The sequence below is a fragment of the Astatotilapia calliptera genome, chromosome 18 (genome assembly GCF_900246225.1).
Source record: "Astatotilapia calliptera chromosome 18, fAstCal1.2, whole genome shotgun sequence".
Classification (NCBI taxonomy): Eukaryota; Metazoa; Chordata; class Actinopteri; order Cichliformes; family Cichlidae; genus Astatotilapia; species Astatotilapia calliptera.
This window is the reverse complement of record NC_039319.1, coordinates 27,354,335-27,373,359: the sequence shown is the minus strand read 5'-3', so window position 1 is coordinate 27,373,359 and position 19,025 is coordinate 27,354,335. Positions and strand designations below refer to the sequence as shown.

Sequence of the window (19,025 nt, the reverse complement as noted above, 5' to 3'; positions counted from 1 at the left end):
AAGTTTGATGCAGATGTTTTCAATTTATTTGCACGTTAAACAAAGGTGGTTCTATATGAAACCTTATAGGTTTATGTCATGCATTTACTTCATGTACCATTAGCTTGTCATGTTTTTTGGAGAAGCAGGGATAAGCACCTAGAGACAGCAGGAGATGATGTAGCATATTTGCAATGTTTCTCTTTTATGGTGAAGAAATTGTTGAATATGATTCTGTAATTAAACATACCAGAAGCTTTATGTTACGGTAGAAGGCACGCCAGATTCCTTTTATATCAAGAGGAATCAGAGTAATACAATGAAGGGAAAAAACTTGGCCAACCTGAACTTGATTTGTCTGCTTAAACATCGCTGGTCAACCTTGGATGTTGTTGTGGGTTATAGTTTCATATGTTGTATTCTTTTAAGCAGCTTTAGCCACGTGCATCTCACTGAGAGTGATGTTACACAATGTAGTGGTCTTTGCCCTCATGCTATTTCCCTATTTAAATCATGTCTTATATGCTTTTCTCTCCTGACCCTTTAGGTTTTAGATTCAGAGCATTCTCATTTCCAACATACCGACGATTTGTCCCGGCCCGAGGCGTCTAATAGTATGGCGAAAGGTACCCTTCCGCCTCCTTATGAGACGCTCTGGATTCTCAATTGAATCCAACAGAATGCTGCTAGTGGAGATAACACACGCTTTGAGCAGGGGCTCCAGCGGTCCATTCCAGCCTTAACCCTATCAGATCATGTTTTCCAAAGTGATTAATGATCAGAAGATTATAGCCAAGTTTTAGTTACTTTGATTCTAAAATAAAAAAAAAAGATTTGTCCACAGTTGATCTAAATGGTCTTTTGTGACCCTCAGCTAGTCACATACTCGAAGCAATCTTCTGGTTGTCACTGGTGGTCACTTCACTTCTACAGCATAGTACTGTTGGATTATGTAAGCTCAGTGATTGTCTCCGGCCAAAAAGTAGCTTTTGGCCGGAGACAATCACTGTGTCAAAAAATAGCTGTTTTTGACATTTGCGTGGACAGAAGTTTTTTTCCTCAAAGAACCAGAAATTTTGTTACAATGGCTGTTATCAATTTTTTGTTGATACCAGTTCAAATTGTTCAAACACTGTCATTAAGAATAAAGTAAATCAACTTTTTATTCTTGAAAAAAGGGCGCACCAAAAATAGCTCCTCTTGCTTCAAAGCTAACCCTTTGCACAATGTTTGTTACAGCTAACCAGGCTAGTGAACTAAAAAACAAAAAATATATATTTTAATAAAAGCAGAGAATATTTAGAGTTAAAATGTTTGAGGAGTTTGACGTTTTCTATAAATGATCAGCTAATGTTTGAATAAGGACCTAATGTTTAGCCGACATTAATAACTAATAATAATAATAATGGATTGGATTTATATAGCGCTTTTCAAGGCACCCAAAGCGCTTTACAATACCACTATTCATTCACACACTGGTGGAGGCAGCTACAGTTGTAGCCACAGCTGCCCTGGGGCAGACTGACAGAAGCAAGGCTGCCATATCGCACCATTGGCCCCTCTGGCCAACACCAGTAGGCAAGTAGGGTAAAGTGTCTTGCCCAGGGACACAACGACCAGGACAGAGAGCCCAGGGATCGAACCGGCAACCTTCCGGTTACAGATGCGATTCCCAACCCCCTGAGCCACGGTCGCCCGTGGCTAAAACTAGCATTTTAGCATATATTTAATTCATGCAGATATTTTGTTAGAATAATCAAGAAGAAAAAAAAACCTCTTGATTCTTTTGCTTTGATGTAGTTACTTCTCTAAGGTGGAAATTGAAAGTTTTTTTTCTTCTTCTTCTTCTTGGTTTGTTTGTTTGTTTTGTTTTTGCTTTGTTTTATTATTTGCTTTGAGCCCTGTGTACAGGAGCTGCATGCAAAAAGGCGTAATAAGCAAATGCTTCAGCCAATACCTTTTGATTAGCCTTGTCTCATGCTTTCTTGCTTTGTGGTAGATCTTTGTTCTGTCTTCACTGAGATATTTGAATGCTAATCAATAAAATCAAATCAAATCAAATCAATCAATCAATCAATCAAGTCAAGACAAAAACTGCCAGTATGAATAAGCTAACACTATCTGACTGCCACAACTCCAGTTTTTATATAGAATTCCAAGAACAATTAAAAAATACATATTTATATTTAATTTGCAACTTATAATCCTTCCCATTCCCAGTTATAGTTATTATGAGTGTAGTCACATATTTTTAGAGGCAACAGAATCCAGCCACCCTTTAGTTTTTAATCCCTCTCCTCCAAAAGCACAGGACCTTAATCTCCCAAGAAGTACCGTCTGATTCAGTAATTTGTGTTGAAGTCAGAGCAAAAGATTTGGACGGGGAAATGATGTCACTAAACTCACTTAAATAGTGGGTCAGTAAGATCAGGCGAGACCTACCCAGCTGTCCCACCTACAAGTCACTACATGTGAACTTTCTTTTGTTGCCCGCTTTTTGTGTTTTTGCCATTTGTGGAGCTCTAACAGAGCGCTGCAATCGATACAGCAGAGTTTGAACCTTTTTGTTGTTTTTAATGGCGTCTTTGTCCCCTTTTATTTTAACATTGCTACATCATCATCAAGAAAATGCATTTTGTTGCACTTACTGCATTTTTAAAAAACTTTCTCTCCAGCTAAACTGCAGCTAAAGCAAGAGTGGCACAGATTCGTGACATGCTTGACAGGTTAAAGATACCATAAGGTAGCTTATGGTTTTACTGGCAGATAACTGAGATGGCCTCTTAACTTGTGCAACATTTTTAGATGGAACTTTCTGAGGCTGGCTGTGGAGGAGAGCAAGATATTAAGCAGGTCAGGATGGAGGACGTAAAACATAGAGGATGCTTAATCTTTTGAGTGTATTCCAACAAGTAATCCCTGAGTAGATTTCCAAATTAAAGCTTTGGATACGTTATGATGACACACACACACAGTCACACACATGCGCATAGCCCCCATCACGCCTACTGTAGAGTCGAGGCAAGTGCTTATCCCCTTACATCTTAAAACCACTATGCATTAAGGATTATGACTGATTGTATTGAAAGTTTCCACTTTTGCCCTGAGCTGGAGCGATGCGGGCAGGAAACTCACCGCCTTAGCCCCACCCAGGAAAAAAAACTGTTGCCACCGACAGATGTTATTTCCTGCTGTTATACAAACAGCAGGAAATTGATGTTGTCCTCACATATATAATATTAAAAAAAACCAAACATTGTAAACATGGAGCAAAGGGCTTTAATAGAGGTCTAACACACCCGACCCTGTGTTAGCTGTGCTCCAATGATTGCACAAGATGACTTGTAAAATCAATTATTATTCATATTTTGCCTTTCTTTTCACATGTCGCTTTTTAGATTTTTGGCTGCATGCTTCCTATAATTCCAGTAAGCAACAGGTTAATAAAATCATAAGGCCTTTTCAACTGGAGGAACTGCAGATTGCATCACTCAGCAGTGGCTTCATTTTCAGCTCCCTGGGTTTCCTCTTTAGATTAACTTAAAAAATCAATAAGTGTTGTCCTTTTTAGCTCTTACCCCAACTTCCTCAAGAGGCTTTGAGGAAGTTGGGGTAGACCGCCACTGTCGCCATGGGTTTGTTCTTAATGACGTGTGGTTAAAAGAATGAAATGGGGGTACTGCTTTACCTCATAGTTTGAGCAGCTGACCATATACCCCAAGGCTAAATTCAGCTGCCCGGGTTCAACTCTGACCCAAGGTGCTTTTACCTTTGTCTTCCCCAACTCACTCATTCCCTGCTTTCCTTTCTAATCAAGGCAAAAGCCCCCAAACAGTAAAGTAAAAAAATAAAAGGGAATTTTTGCTCAGTGTACTATGGTAGAGAATTCATATAAAAATAACTTCCTAGAGCCTGAGAACAGATATATATAGTAATAGTAGTAATAGCAAGTGGTAAAAATGCATGAAAAAACAAACTTGCAGAATACTTAGATGTGATGCACAGCTGAGTTATATCTGTGTGTATCAGCAGCTGCTCCATTGGGCAGTTGCTATAGAGACTAATGGGACATGAACTCTGCAGGCACCTTGTTCACAATTACAAAACTACGAAAGGACTCTCACATTTTTGTAGCTGTTTAATGGACAACAGTGGATTAACAAGCATATCATTGAGTGCAGTTTATTCATTTATAAACTGCATACAGAGGCACCTAGTCTGAGCACCTACAGAAAGTTGCTCAGACTTGATTGCAGAATGACACGATGAAAACATGGAATAGTGATGATTACAGGAAATATTGTTAGCTAAACTTAGTGATATGACACCTTCCATGCATTGTTTACCATTGTATTATTATTTTCATTTTTAATTAAGCTGCAGTTTATTTTCCAGACTAGTCATTTCATGTGTAAAGTATATAAAATGTTCCAAAGTCAAGTTATAAGTACTGTGCTGAAAATGATCTCAGACGTAAGAATTAATCACCAGCACACCAGGGCCGCTTTACATGGATGTCAATCATCAGTAACCTATACTCTCCTTGGTGGTTTATCTCGGATCTGCCCTCGTCGCATCACCAGCTAGTCGCTCAATGTCATTGAGGTTGTATGGTCTGTTAAAGTGAATTGTTCTGAGTTTAGACCCAACATGGTCTTTCATTGGACATTGCCGTATATCACTTCCTGTCAGGAAGCAGCTTTAGTTGACAGGAACTCAGCAGTATACTTGGCATGTTTGCTTGAAGACGCATTAAGCTGCAGTGTATAGGAAGCTCCACATAGTGCACATGGGAAGTGATTTGCAGTTGTGACCAGAGACAATAGAAAATCAATGGCATGTGGCATCTTCAAGCAAACACAAGGTGGAAATTTCCGGGATAAACTTTACAGTTGGGAGTACACTCGGAGTCTTGTAGAAATCACAGTCTCCATTAGCACGTGCTCTGAAAGCCTCTTTAAGCTGACAAACTTGACAAAGACTAAAACAAAAGACAGTTATTTTTTACAGGCATGATACTGTTTTCAGTTAGTGTGCATTTTTTTTAAAATAAAGTTTTCCTTTTGACAAAAGTCGAATTTTTAAATCACAACATTTGTTTAGATGCCGAGTTGACAGAAAGATTTTTGCTAATTTTGCTCAACAATGTTGATATGAAATAAACTAAATGTGCATTGATTAACAGAGGTGAACAGATTGGTGTGAGTGATGTAGCAGAGGGCCAGCCTGACAGGAAGATGTCGCTGGCCTCACACAGCATCCTCTGCCCTCGCTGCTGGATATTAGTGAGCATTCCTGCTTAGCTGGCGTGTTGGTGAGATCCACAGCTGTTCTCACAGCAGCGCTCTTCCGCCCAGCTGTTTGCCTGCCATTATGAAATTATTCCACACTGAGATTGACATGGCAGTCCAGCTTGTTCTCAGCTGCTGGACTTAAATATTTGCTGTAATGCCACTATGTTGACAATGAAGATCAGAGACGCTGGAATCGAGCTGATTTTTTTTTCCTGCTGCAATTTGATATCCATCTGGCTAATCTCTTTTTGCTCCAGTGCATTTTAGTGCTCCTGTCTGAAACAGGTTTCAAGTGCCGTCTTCTTTGAAATAACGGTGATGATAGTACGTACTTACTGACTCATCTCCCAGTTTTCTCTGTGAAGTCAAAGGCCGCAGAGCCACATGTAGAATGTTTTTAACTCTGGGAAAGCAGCACGCACACCGGCACGGCTATATCTCTCCGCAGCTGCTTTTAATTTCCTGTGTTCGGCCTTTGTTTATCAGTCCTGGCCTCTAATCATTTATCTTCTACCTCTCAATCATTTGCACATTACAGGAAGTGTCCAGAAGGATTTGACTGCCTAAAAGTAGGGAGGAATCCAAACTATGGCTACACCAGCTTTGACACTTTCGGCTGGGCTTTCCTGGCACTTTTCCGTCTCATGACGCAGGACTACTGGGAAAAACTGTTTCACCAGGTGCAATTTTCTACTTTTGGTTTTTTCATCTATCAGCATCCTGTAGTTACAACCTTCAACTTAAAAGTTCAATTTTCCTCTTATAGGTTCAGTGTTTTCAGCAGTGGCTCTAAGAGGTCAAACGCATTGCAACTTAAGGAAACACCAACAAACAGAAAAACGTCACCAAAGCTCACAAAAAAAACAATAGAAGTTGAATAAAACACAATAGAAACAGAAAAACAACTCAAACGCTCACAAAGAAAAGACCCTTAGAAAACACAACAGAAGCATTTTTGGGGACAGAACAGCTGTGGAAGTGACGAGCTAACGCTGAAATGTACGAGCAAACATGTATTTACAGTGTCTTGCTATTAAAACACAGATTACCTGCATCTTCTGCCTCACTTCAGTCTTTCACATGTTCTGGTTTCTGTTACTTAAGCAGATGTTTCATCACTTTGTCTCCCAGATTTGTTCTTTTCTACTTCCTTTTGTTTTCCTTCTGTTTAGTTTTTTTCCCATGTCCTTTGTTCTTTATTCAACTTCTGTTGTCTTTTTGTGAGCTTTCGGAGCATTTTTCTATTTGCTGGTCTTCTCTGGGGCCAAAGTAGTTTTCACTTTCACAAAGAATCAGTAACTGGGTGACATAGTGGAGAAACACAACTAACATACTTAAACGGATATTGAATAAGACGTCACTTCACAAAGTGGCCAGAAACCTTTTTGTACTGACCTGTGTTGTTTAGCTTTAGCATATGATCTGCCTTATGACTATACACAGTGCTGAACCAGTGACTCTGGTGAATTTGCTTTTATTGCCTTTACTTTCTTTGATTCCCACAGACTCTGCGTTCAGCTGGGAAGACCTACATGATCTTCTTTGTTCTAGTGATCTTCATGGGCTCTTTCTACCTGGTCAACCTTATCCTGGCTGTGGTGGCCATGGCCTACGAGGAGCAGAATCAGGCAACCATCGCTGAGGCCTGGCAGAAGGAGAGAGAGTTTCAGATGGCCATGGAACACCTGAGAAGAGAGCAAAGAGTAAGTGCGGTGCATTGTCATATTTTCATGTGCGCCTTCAGCTGAAGACAGACACAACTGTAACTCTTTCAAACAATTTCATCCCATGTGAAGCTGGCAGCAAAAAGACAAGCACAGGAGACAGACTCAGTGTTGTCCCCGGAGCTGTCTCCATTCTGTGTGAAGTACACAGGAAGTATACGAAGAAGCAGCAGCAGAAGAAGACGATCTCACAGAACGCTGTCCGAAGAAACGGCAGAAGAAGCTGCAGAACAGAAGATGGAGCCCCTGGAAGAAGTAATGGTATGTAACCTTAAGGAGCGCGCTGTCGAGTTGTTAATGGTTGAAACCACAGAAGCTAATGCGTTCTTCCATATTTCTGTAGCCTCCCCTGTCCCCCCTGCCGGCCCACCCTCTGCTGGCCACGCTATCCTCTCACCCGCTCAGCACCAGACGAGGAAGCCAGAACAGCATCTTCAGCTCCTTCCGCGTTCGCAACAACTCAGAGGCCGACTTCGCGGACGACGAGTACAGCGTTCACGGAGACGTCTTCAGGAGTCGCACCAGTTCGACAGCGACGCCATGGAAGAGGAGAACGGGCAGCGTGAGAAGCCACTGCTCCCAAATCTTCACCCCCAGCCTCAATGTCAACGGTCGACTGAACATCTCCCTCGACCACAATGGAGTCATGACTATGGGTCTGCTCACCTCTACGTCCATGCCAGCTCACAGCATGGAGAGAGTCAGGGAAGACACAGTGAGTGACGGAGCCGTTGTTATGAGACTGTTCTGAAAAGTTTAAATATGAGTTTATAAGAACATGACAATACAGCCTTGTTTGTTTGTTTTTTAGATATTTTCTGTTTGCCAGAAGCCCTCCAGCACAGAGGAGACAGTTCCAAGGCCTCTCCTGCAACCTTCCCCCACAGTGACAGATCCATCCCCCGTGCGCAGGAAAAGGGGCCTGAGCTCTGTCAGCTTTTATAGTGATGCCATGGACGGTGCGTCCATTTCACTGTTTAAGGAAGTGTTCAGAAATTACATCCCTTTTTGGGGATATATAAAGCTAGCTTAGCAAAAGGGTTGGAAACAGCTACCCTGGTCTTGTCTGAAGGTTACTAGATCCTCTACATGTTGCTAAATAACATATCCAGGAAGTTATTACATCAGAAAATAGTGTAACAAATGCATATATCTCCCATTATTTCTTTAGTACTGTTTTGTGTCATTAAGCAGATGATACCTAACATATTTAAGGTCCCAGTAGGTGGATTTTGCTACTTCCCAAACAAAGCCAAACCAGCTTTCCCCCTGATTTCTGTATTTATGCTCAGCTGTTATAATGAAGGCATAGTAGAAGAAATTAGAACTGGTTTTCTCAACCAACCCTCCACCTGCCCAAATAACATTTAACTTTAGTTAACTTTGCTAGCAGAAGGACCCTAGAATCGCCGCTGGTTTCAGGTTTTAGCTGTTCAAAAATGATCAAGTTATCTGCAGATATAAATCATTTCCGTGTGGTGTCTCTGCAGAGCTGGAGGAGTCGAGGCAAAAGTGCCATCCCTGCTGGTACACGTATGCCAAGAAGTATCTGATATGGGACTGCTGCCCCTGGTGGCTGAAGCTGAAGGAGTATGTGAAGCTAATGGTGATGGATCCTTTCCTGGATCTTGGTATCACCATATGCATTGTGCTGAACACCCTCTTCATGGCACTTGAACACTACCCCATGACTGATGAGTTCAACACCATGCTCTCAGTGGGCAATCTGGTAAGAGGGTTTTAAAGATACCAGAGGGATGTTTCCAGCTTTTAACACACTTTCTATAAGTGCTGTCGGGTGCTAGATAAGGAGAGGAGAGTGGAACAGAGAGGAAACTGAACTGGCCGGCATTCAGATAATCCGTCTCTGTTTGCAGACAGGTTGATTTTTAAAGCAGGTGCAGGACAGGAGGTCAAATACAGTGATGCTGATCCGCTGTCAAAGATTCTGTTTTAGACTATTTGCGATTATCTTTAATAACATGGAGTATTTTTAGCAAGAGGTGGAATTGATTTCCTGTTGTTCTGTTTTGAAATCTCTTCCTACCGGTGAATTTTAGACTCTGACAGAGATTTGGTAAATAAATAAATACATTAATACATTAAGTAATTTTAAAATTATATAACTTTATATGTACCTTTATATGAATAAATTAAAAACAACAACAAAAATGAAATAACACATTGAAATACATTGTTATATTTTCTGTTGAACTAAGGTTTGTGTGCAGAAACCTTCACTGAAATGTTTTTAGTTCACTCATTAATAAAATTCAAATTACACATCTTTTGAAGGCGGTTGTGTAAAATTGTTTATTTGTGGTCAACAAAAGAGAAACAACTCATCTAAAAGAGAGTGAATGCTCTACTAATTAAGCTGTAGCTATATAATATTCCTAGTGTTTTGCTGGATTTTTCACCTCTAAATGTCCTTTTGTCACTCTGTGTTTTTTTTCTAGGTGTTCACTGGTATATTTACAGCTGAGATGGTACTGAAGCTGATTGCCATGGACCCCTATTACTACTTCCAACAGGGCTGGAACATCTTTGACGGCGTCATTGTTTGCCTCAGTTTAATGGAGCTGGGCCTCTCCAATGTGGAGGGACTGTCCGTCCTGCGATCTTTCAGATTGGTGAGGGAAATCTTGTTCATTCTCTGTGTTACTTTGAAGAAAATTGATTAATTATTTCCGATTGATCAGCTCCTGATGAACAGAAGACAAAACCTAGACACGGGAGCAGATTCAACTATTTGCAATGGGAAACAGACAGCTGATGAACTAAGGGTTCTCGGATGGGTGAAGTCTAAGATAAAAATATGGACAAAGCATAATATGTCCATTAAAAAAAATGATGATACCTAGGAACAGAGTTGTCAGAGTTGCACATTATATCTAATAATCAGACTACATCTAAAAACATAAAAGTCTCTTAAGGTTTTAACTCTGAAGTCTAGTTAACTTGTGCAACTTGTACAGTGTAATAGTCAGTCTATTCTGAAGATGCAGCATCATTTGTCTTCACATTTCTCTTATCATAAGTTGCGAGTCTTCAAGCTGGCAAAATCCTGGCCCACTCTCAACACTCTCATCAAGATCATCGGCAACTCGGTGGGCGCCCTGGGAAACCTGACGCTGGTGCTGGCCATCATTGTTTTCATCTTCGCTGTGGTGGGAATGCAGCTATTCGGCAAGAACTATCAGGACTGTGTCTGTAAGATCTCCTTTGACTGTCAGATGCCTCGCTGGCACATGAAGGACTTCTTCCACTCCTTCCTGATTGTGTTCAGGGTCTTGTGCGGCGAGTGGATCGAGACCATGTGGGACTGTATGGAAGTGGCTGGCCAGCCCCTCTGCATCCTGGTCTTCATGTTGGTCATGGTCATAGGGAACTTGGTGGTAAGTTATTATGACTTGGCATTTAAACTCTAACCTGTTTAAGGTTATGTTGAGTGATAGTCTATATTTTTTGTACCGGCAAAGCTCACAAAAAGATTAAACTCAACAAGAGTTTCTTTTGAGAAGTGTCTGTGTGGCCTTTCCCCTGTTCCTCTGTGCTGTAAAGTTCAGACAGTAGAAATGAGTCAACCACAGTGTTGCACTGAGTGACATTTACCTCAGTCCTACATGCACCACATTGCTGCTGCAAATGCCAACTACAGGATCAGGCACGAGGTGCAGTCAAAAAGCTGGAAAATGAATCCAGTCCTAATTTAAACTATCTGATCCCTCCTTCACGTTCTTTCATTGGAAAGCTCTCACTGGAAGTCCTGTTCTGATCAGCTGCGCTTGCATAGAGAGCAAACATCAACTTCTGTCACAAACTGACCAACTTTCATGCCGCAACCGTCACATTGCTCATAGCAGTGATCTCAAAGTCATAGCCACCCGACTCAGAGAGCATCCTCACATCATGTCAGGAGCACAGGCAACATGGTTGTTCACCAGAAATGACCCCAAAGTCAAACTTTCAGTGTGGAAATTACTGTCACATCACCATGTGGTAGCAAGTCATTCCCCACCACCCTGAGATTTGCTTCCAACTGTGCAGTTAAATTACCAACTGTGCAGGAACTGGAGCAGCACTTCCCCGGGAAATTACCTGGAAGGGGAGACTGAGAAAATTAAAGTTTGTTATTTTTGAACATACCTTAAATGTTTAGGTCAGTGGCTGAACTACTCTGAAAACGGACTTGTTAAAAAAAGGTGTCCAGGCAGTACGTGGAATTACTCAGCCTATTTAAACATATAGAAGTATGGATTTTTGTAAGCATTACAAAATGATTGAATCCATTGCTCCTTAATAAAGATTTAAAAAAATGGAGGATATGTGGAGGGTATGAGTGTATCATTTGTCTTTAACAGAAGAAGTGCTTTTGATGTTCAGGCAAAGTTGTGACAGGCAAAGTTATCCTTTAAACAGTATTTGATGACTAAGAGCGATGCAGTAGCGTTTCAATGCTACCAAATCCACTTGGTGATGTCACAAGTAATCTGGGATTACGTGGCACAAGAGAGGACTGCTGATTGTGTATTATGTGAATGGACCATCCTTCAAGTTAATTATGTTAAAATTTGCAAGCTGTATTAGTTTGTATATCTGTAAATGAGCAACTCTTCAGCATGCTGTATTAAATGAAAGTGTCATGGTCTTGCTTCAGATTAGATTTAGCAGAGTTTCTACCAAATTTAATAGATTATAGATTTATGAGATGTGCAGATCATTTCGTTCTATTTTCACTTGCATTTTTACACATCACCTCAACTTAAAAACCCTCTGTTATTTGTGCTGCATCATATGTGTATTATCTACACATGTTGCCGTGCAAACTGAAGCGACAAGAGACAAACTCAGTGCTGGAGCAGCTTTACTGCCCTTTTATCCACCACTAATGAGCTAAGCCTTACGGGTGAAATGGGGACCCAAGTGTTGCACAAACACCGCAGAGCGTTCACCCCGTTTAACACCAAGTTTTGATTTTTACTCATTTTGCAAGCCAACACATGCAGCTGTTAAAAAAAACAGCAGTTAATTCAGTTTTAATTGTATACGCCCACCCACATTCACTGCTCCTCCCATATGGCCAGCCGTTTCCTGTGAGCTGATATTAAAGAATACAAAAGCGCGCTGAATTTGCAGGATTTGTTTATAGTCAACGTTGTTTTGCTTTGAATGTGGTGTCGTTCCAGTGGTGATCCTGGTAATAGAAATACATGCAGAAATAGTTGTATTTTAGTATAGCACTATTTTAACCCAGTAAAAATCTAGTTTTATTTACTTGTTCACTTGCTCCCCTCGACTTTTGTAGTTAGGATAAGTTTAAATTCTTTTGACAAAAAATTAGCAAGAGATTTGCATAATTCAAACCCAGTCAAAAGAATGGTACTAGATATTTCTAGGTGTACATAGCAGTTTCTCAAGTATCACATAGATGCTATTAGTGGATAGAGACACTTTCATTGACTGTATTGCCTTGTTAGCCTAAAGATCAGATCACAACAGCGCTCCCTATGGAATTTAATGGACAGGAACCTCTCTGTGCACATGAATCGTGGGAAAGCAGTTTATCTGTGGGATTATCCAGGATGCTTAGGGGTGAGAAGGTCGGAGGGCATTCATCACTAATCATCTGCTCATGCTCCCCATCTCTGAGTAGCTCAGTGGCTAAAGATGATCCTTGCCAACTGTGCACATCACCCATGAAGGGAATGCACACACAGACACACACACATATGTGCAGTGTTATGCCCCGTGCTGCTGCTCTCTAAGCTAGCAGACAGATTACTTAGGAGTTGGATGCTTTGAACCTTGACTTCAGGAGGCCTGAAACATCAGCCATATGTACCTGAGCGTATCATTGTTGCAGAACTTTGCGGGATTTGCCAATGTTGACAAAATATATGGGACATCATGTCCGGCATTATGTCAAATGATAAAGCATACATACATACTAAACAATTCAGAGCTTTGCGCATCAGATGGTGATACAAGCATAATATGGCTATACAATGTCCTGCTTTGTTAACCCTTTTCACACCAAGGATCTCTGCTGCAGGCCATATTAACACACTACCCACCACCACCTATTATTGTGGAGTGTGGCATATTGAATAAAGAGGCTGTGTGGAAATGGGATGTAGCATTTCTGTGCATAAGCAAATTTGGTTGAAATGTGTTTCTTATTTGTAGATGCAAAAAAGAAAGAGAGAAAGGGGCTAAGGGTTTAAGTGGTTACGGCTAAATAGCTATAAGCAAGTTTAATAGTTTCATCCATTCAGATGTAAGTAAACATACATTTTTTGGTATGTCAACAACAGGTGCTGAATCTCTTTCTGGCCCTGCTGCTGAGCTCCTTCAGCTCAGACAATCTCTCTGCTCCAGACGAAGACGGGGACTTGAATAACATTCAGATTGCCATCGCTCGCATCCATTCCGGCTTTTCCTGGATTGTCACAAGCGTCATCAACCTCTGCAACAGGAGCTTGAAGCGTCGAAAACACAAAGCCAAGGAAACCAGTCAGGCCCTCAAGCCGGTCGGAAATCACATGGAGAGCAATGGGGGGATTTTTGGACGTTATGGAGAGAAGTACATCGTACCAGAGGAGGACAGCTACATGACCAACCCAAACCTGACTGTCATTGTTCCTATCGCGCCTGGGGAGTCAGATGTGGAGTTTTTGGAGGAGGAGGAGATCTCAGAGTCATCAGAGGATGAAGAAAACAAACTGGTAAGTATGTCGTGCCCAGAATCATGTTTGGGGCTTAACTTCAGGCTTTAATGCTCTCTGAACTTACATACTTTAGAGAATGTGATTTTATCGGCATACTTTTCGCTAAGAATGAAATCTCATCTTGTCATTTGAAACACTCAACTTGTTTGTTTGGCTTGTGTTTCTTATTATATAAATGAGTAATTACTTGGTTTTTTGCTGTTTGTATATGCTGAGATAAACTCAAGAAGTCCACGTTGACAACAAATTATGATTTTGAAATTATTGTCTGATCTACCTATTAAATTGAGATGTGCTGGAATAATTGAAGTTTTTTCAAAGATTTTTCAGAAGCTTTTAATTTTTACAAAGGGTCTGTATGAGAATGAACATGATATCAAAATGGTGGGATTAGTTTATCATGTTTAATGACTGGACACAGAAGGGCTGCACACTTTCCAAACTAGCTGTGGCTAAAACAGAGCTTATACTGTTTAACATATGTGTGTATGTTTAAGCATATATGTTTTGTGCTGGTAGCCTAAATATTATTAGTAACATCTGTGTTTTCTAATTCTGATGATGATGATGATGCTATGGAATCAGTCTGTCATAGAGTCCCGCACACCCACACACATGTTAATGAGATGTGGTTGAATGTGTGCCGAGCTATGCTTAAAGCTATATTTAGTACACACATGTTAAAGGGGTTGATTATCCCTAACTAACAGGAAAATGAGGCCATTACTATTTAAGCCACACATCTTATCCTTTGAATTTAGATTTTCAGTCCCATTGAGACACGTGTAGAAAATCAGCGTCCTAGCCACACAGTCAGCCTTTACAAACATTTGTGAAAGAATGGCTCGTTCCAAAGTGCTCACAGAATTTGAAGGTGGCGCTGTCACAGGATGTCACTGTAGCAAGAAGTCAGCATTCGATATCTCTTCCCTTCTAGATATTCCACGATCCACTGTAAGTGCTATTATTACAAAGGGAAAGCTTTTAGGAGCCACAGCAATGACCCATGGAGTTACAGCCCACTTAAAGTTACAGTATCAGGTTGCCAAGTGGTAAGGTGCATAGTGAGTAAAGGTCACCAATGCTCTTCTGACTCAAAACCTCTTCTGGCATTACCATCAGCACAAAAACTGTGTGCAGCTTCATGTGTTTGGATGGCTGAGCAACTCCTGTAGGTTTGATGTTTAGGTCTCCCTGTACTTTTGTCCACAGCACTCTTTACACCCATTAGCGAGTACTGTAAGATTATATGATTATTAAGAGTACAAACATTGGAAGAACACATCATTGAAATCATTGAAATATAAAGTAAAGAAAATTGCAATTGAAAGCAGAACACGTTTATAGAAATCAAAATGATAAAAACATGAACAACTGAACAAAAGAATCTGGGATTAAAGCAGTTCAAGACTTCAGTGTTAGAAACGCAGGACGTATACAGCAGACGGTGCATCGCTGAAATGCCTGCCTAAACAGATATGTCTTTAGCACACTTCTGAAAGCCTCTTAGGGAATCTTAGGGAAGCACACCGAGCATTCGACGGGTCAGGCATCGCAGCTTGAAAAGCTCACCCCTGATCCGTAGGTGCATTAGTATTATTTGCCCGGCATTAGACAGCTAACTTACACACCAACACTGGACTTTAATTTGCATGAAAACGCAACAGTGAGAGTGCAATAGCACTCCTCAGTTTTTGTATAGATTTGGATTTGACTGTGTTCATTCGAAAGCTTTAGAGTCAGACTGTCCTGCAGATCGGGCGTTTGTTGAGGCGGAGGATGTGTCGTTCCTGTCCTGTCTGGCAGAAAAACAGGAGCAGGCCAGATGTGGAGCCAGGCGCTGTAGAGCAGATTAAACTGACACAGCTGAGCTGGGCAGCCTGCAGTCTGGTGCTCTCTCTTCCTCTTTCCCTCCCATGCGCTGCTGCACACCACACTAGAACTAGGCATCATGAAAAATGGGGGCGGGGGGGACCTCCAATCGTCCATCAGCTTAACTGGGCATCTGCAGCTGCTCTGCATATGCAGAGCTTTAAACACACACAAAAGTGATAAACATATTATATGTAAGAATATTGTTAAAAAGAAATCCTATAGTTAAGTATTTGAGTCTTCTCTAGAGTGTAAATAAATCTCCTTTGCTTAAATGGGATCAATTACTACTTTCTGATGTGCCATCAGTCCATTATGTTTCTCACTGTCTTTAAACTCTAAGATGAGCAATGCTGGTAATTTGGTTTCCAGATCCCGTGCACGCCCTTTAATGCTGGATTAAATTTCGTATCATTTTACGAGATTGAAGCTGCACCTCTGTCCTGTAAATCATATGAAATATGTTGTTGTTACAACACGTGAAAATCTCATCAAAATTGCAGTAAGCCTCACAGGAGATTGAAAGTCCATCAAGGTGCGCCGGCTCTGATGGGATGAATGCACGCAGGCTCATGTGGAGCAGGAAAATGTGCTGCAACTTCTTTTTCTTTAAAAAAAAAACTCTTAATGTGTGACATGAATGTATGACAACAGCATCAGCAGTATCACAACAGGCTGGGGAACACAACCAGAACAAATCACTGTTTGCTAGTTTAATATAGATTCATATTCTGTATTTACACATGCAGATGTCAAAGAGCTGAGGGCTGTTTCCATACGAGGGCACGTGATTGTAAACACTCAGACTTTATTTTGTAGGAGAAGATCAGCCTGTCAGAGGGCAGCACAGTGGATCTAAGGAAGCCCGGAGAGGAAGAGGATAACTTGTCAGTGCTGGATGAAGACAGTATGGAGCCTGATGAATGCTTTCCTGAATGTGAGCGAAAGTAGCAACCTCACTAAATCTGCTAACGTGCATTCATTTAAAATGTTTATTTTTTTCCTTCATGCTGTGATAAATGCCGGTTTGTTTTTTGACACGGTCATCAGTCTGCATGAGACACTGCCAGTGCTGTAACATCAACACCAGCCATGGACTAGGACAGGCCTGGTGGAGGCTGAGGAAGACCTGCTACCAGATTGTGGAGCACAGCTGGTTTGAGACATTCATCATCTTCATGATCCTGCTCAGCAGTGGGGCTCTGGTAAGGGTCCTAGATCTAATTAGAAAGATTAGTATTGATCCAATACCAATATTAATTATTAATCTCTGGATTGACCAACAGTATCAGCAGTAGATTTGATGAGATGTTGAGCTGGCTGATGTCCAAATTGCGCCTTTTGTGTAGTTTTAAAGAAAAAAACTTCTCACAGATGGTTTTCTTATGCTGAGCAATGGAAATGTAATGCTGCGTTTTCTTATACTGCAGGCATTTGAAGACATTTACATTGAAAAGAGAAAAGTCATAAAGGTGATGCTGGAGTACGCTGACAAAGTCTTCTCCTACATCTTCGTCCTGGAGATGTTCCTCAAGTGGATTGCATACGGCTTCAAGACGTATTTTACAAACTACTGGTGCTGGCTCGACTTTCTGATTGTGGATGTAAGTTAACGCTTTGCTGCTTTGGTTTTCAAATCATATGACGTGAAAGGATGTAGCTGAATGTATGCCGTACTTGTGGGATTTATAGCTCTAATGATGCCAGATTTTTCACAGGAGAGCACGTGAATTAGCTCTAGACAACATTTTCAATACCTGAACCTGTTCGCTGCAGAACTAAGTGCTAATTCACACTGAAACAGTAGATACGTTGTAGATTTTTGCAGCTGCTCTCATGTCAGGATTTTGCCACACATTTGTGGGGAACTGGATGCGGTTCTGTAAGTGTTTAGTCACTCAAAGTGCCCGAGGCATGCAGCCCTTGACTTCCTCTGATTTCACCTGCTGTTACACAGATTGCCACAGACCGCTCTATTGTTAGGGTAAGTTGTAGTTAGCAGGTCCCAGGTGAGTATGGAGTATGGAGTCTGGGACTGGAAACTTGCATCCGCATCACAAATGCTTCTGTGTTTCTTCACTCGTAAGCGCTTTTTGTTGCGATATCAAAAGCCACCGTCTTGTTTCCAAACAAATGCTTTTCATATAAAATGAGATTTAAAATAAGAATAATTTAAAAAACCGCTCTCAGCAATCATCGTTTGAACCGCTTGGGTACAGGACCTTGGCTTTTATATCAAAACCAAACGCAGTTTCATGTGATCTGAGGCTTATCTACAGAAGATCTGGTTTACTGTGGAACGTAAAGTCTTCTTTTTGAACTGCACCAGCTGAATTCATGTGTGACCTGTTTGGTGTAACTCAGGTACCGAGCGTTCTCTGTTTTTTATGTTTAAAGGAAGTCCTAGCAAACTTTTCTTTCCTACTTTTGCTTTATTTTTGTATTTTTTTTTTGTCTGTATTGTGATGGAGCCAAAGACTTCTGTAGTCCTGAAATTGATTTTGAGTATCTTCTTTAGATATATTGGCCAAACGCATCTTTAAAAGGACTTTTATAAAGAAATACAGATCATTGGGACCTTATTAGCCCTAAATTGTTTTGAATGAACTTATTGGATCAATTTGGAACAAAATGGGAAACAAATTTGGCAAAGACAGATTAAACTTCTTTATAAAACTCACTCTATTTGATATATATACATATTTATATGCATATATAGCTGAGTATGCATGCATGGATACTGTTTTTACCATATGTGCATACTTGTCTGTGTTTTTTCATCATCCTTCATGACTCGACTTTCTCACATATCTTTCATGCCATTTTCATCCATAGCTGTCATCCAAGGGTCATTCAACAGCGGAATACCATTTTGTTTTGTCTCTTTTGGATGTAGAATAGAGTGGAAGTCTAAATTTGCTGAAACGATGATTCAAAAACCAAATCAAATCTAAACCTCAAAAATACAATATTTGTGTTCCTAACTGTGGAATGTCCCAAAATACACACAAAAAATGTGACTATGGCTCTTTAAATGTTTCTGACGTGTCTCTTACGACTCTCCTCCGTTTTTTTGATTCTTTATAAGAGTCGCTAAAAATATACTCACTTTCTTGGCAAATGTGCTGATAAGACCAGTTGATATTGTTTTTTTCAGTACTTTTCGCTGTTTCCTCTCAAAGGTTTAAGCACAGATGTCTGTTTTATGATTCTCAGAGTTCATACACCTTTCTGTACTCCACATAGGTGTCCTTGATAAGCCTGGTAGCAAATTCACTGGGATATTCTGACTTTACTGCCATCAAGTCCCTGAGGACCCTCCGTGCTTTGAGACCTCTCAGAGCTCTGTCCAGATTTGAGGGCATGAGGGTGAGAAATATGTTTTCTGTCCTTTGCTGTCACTGTTGGCTACTAACATCCTGATT

General features: G+C 40.8%; 1 protein-coding gene across 2 annotated transcripts in view; it reads left to right on the top strand.

The window, feature by feature from the left end:
* The window catches only part of LOC113010049 (sodium channel protein type 4 subunit alpha B-like), a 50,566-nt gene that overhangs the window by 24,094 nt on the left and 7,447 nt on the right, over positions 1 to 19,025 (top strand). Inside the window, exons 9-22 of one of the 2 annotated variants that reach the window (XM_026148851.1) lie at positions 5,812 to 5,953; positions 6,779 to 6,976; positions 7,070 to 7,258; positions 7,341 to 7,712; positions 7,809 to 7,956; positions 8,488 to 8,726; positions 9,457 to 9,630; positions 10,039 to 10,395; positions 13,315 to 13,725; positions 16,420 to 16,537; positions 16,651 to 16,805; positions 17,031 to 17,204; positions 17,558 to 17,584; positions 18,847 to 18,969. In XM_026148851.1, the coding sequence (XP_026004636.1) occupies positions 5,812 to 5,953; positions 6,779 to 6,976; positions 7,070 to 7,258; positions 7,341 to 7,712; positions 7,809 to 7,956; positions 8,488 to 8,726; positions 9,457 to 9,630; positions 10,039 to 10,395; positions 13,315 to 13,725; positions 16,420 to 16,537; positions 16,651 to 16,805; positions 17,031 to 17,204; positions 17,558 to 17,584; positions 18,847 to 18,969 (2,827 nt within the window). The remainder of the gene's footprint in view (positions 1 to 5,811; positions 5,954 to 6,778; positions 6,977 to 7,069; positions 7,259 to 7,340; positions 7,713 to 7,808; positions 7,957 to 8,487; positions 8,727 to 9,456; positions 9,631 to 10,038; positions 10,396 to 13,314; positions 13,726 to 16,419; positions 16,538 to 16,650; positions 16,806 to 17,030; positions 17,205 to 17,557; positions 17,585 to 18,846; positions 18,970 to 19,025) is intronic. The other variant, XM_026148852.1, reaches the window with a different exon arrangement.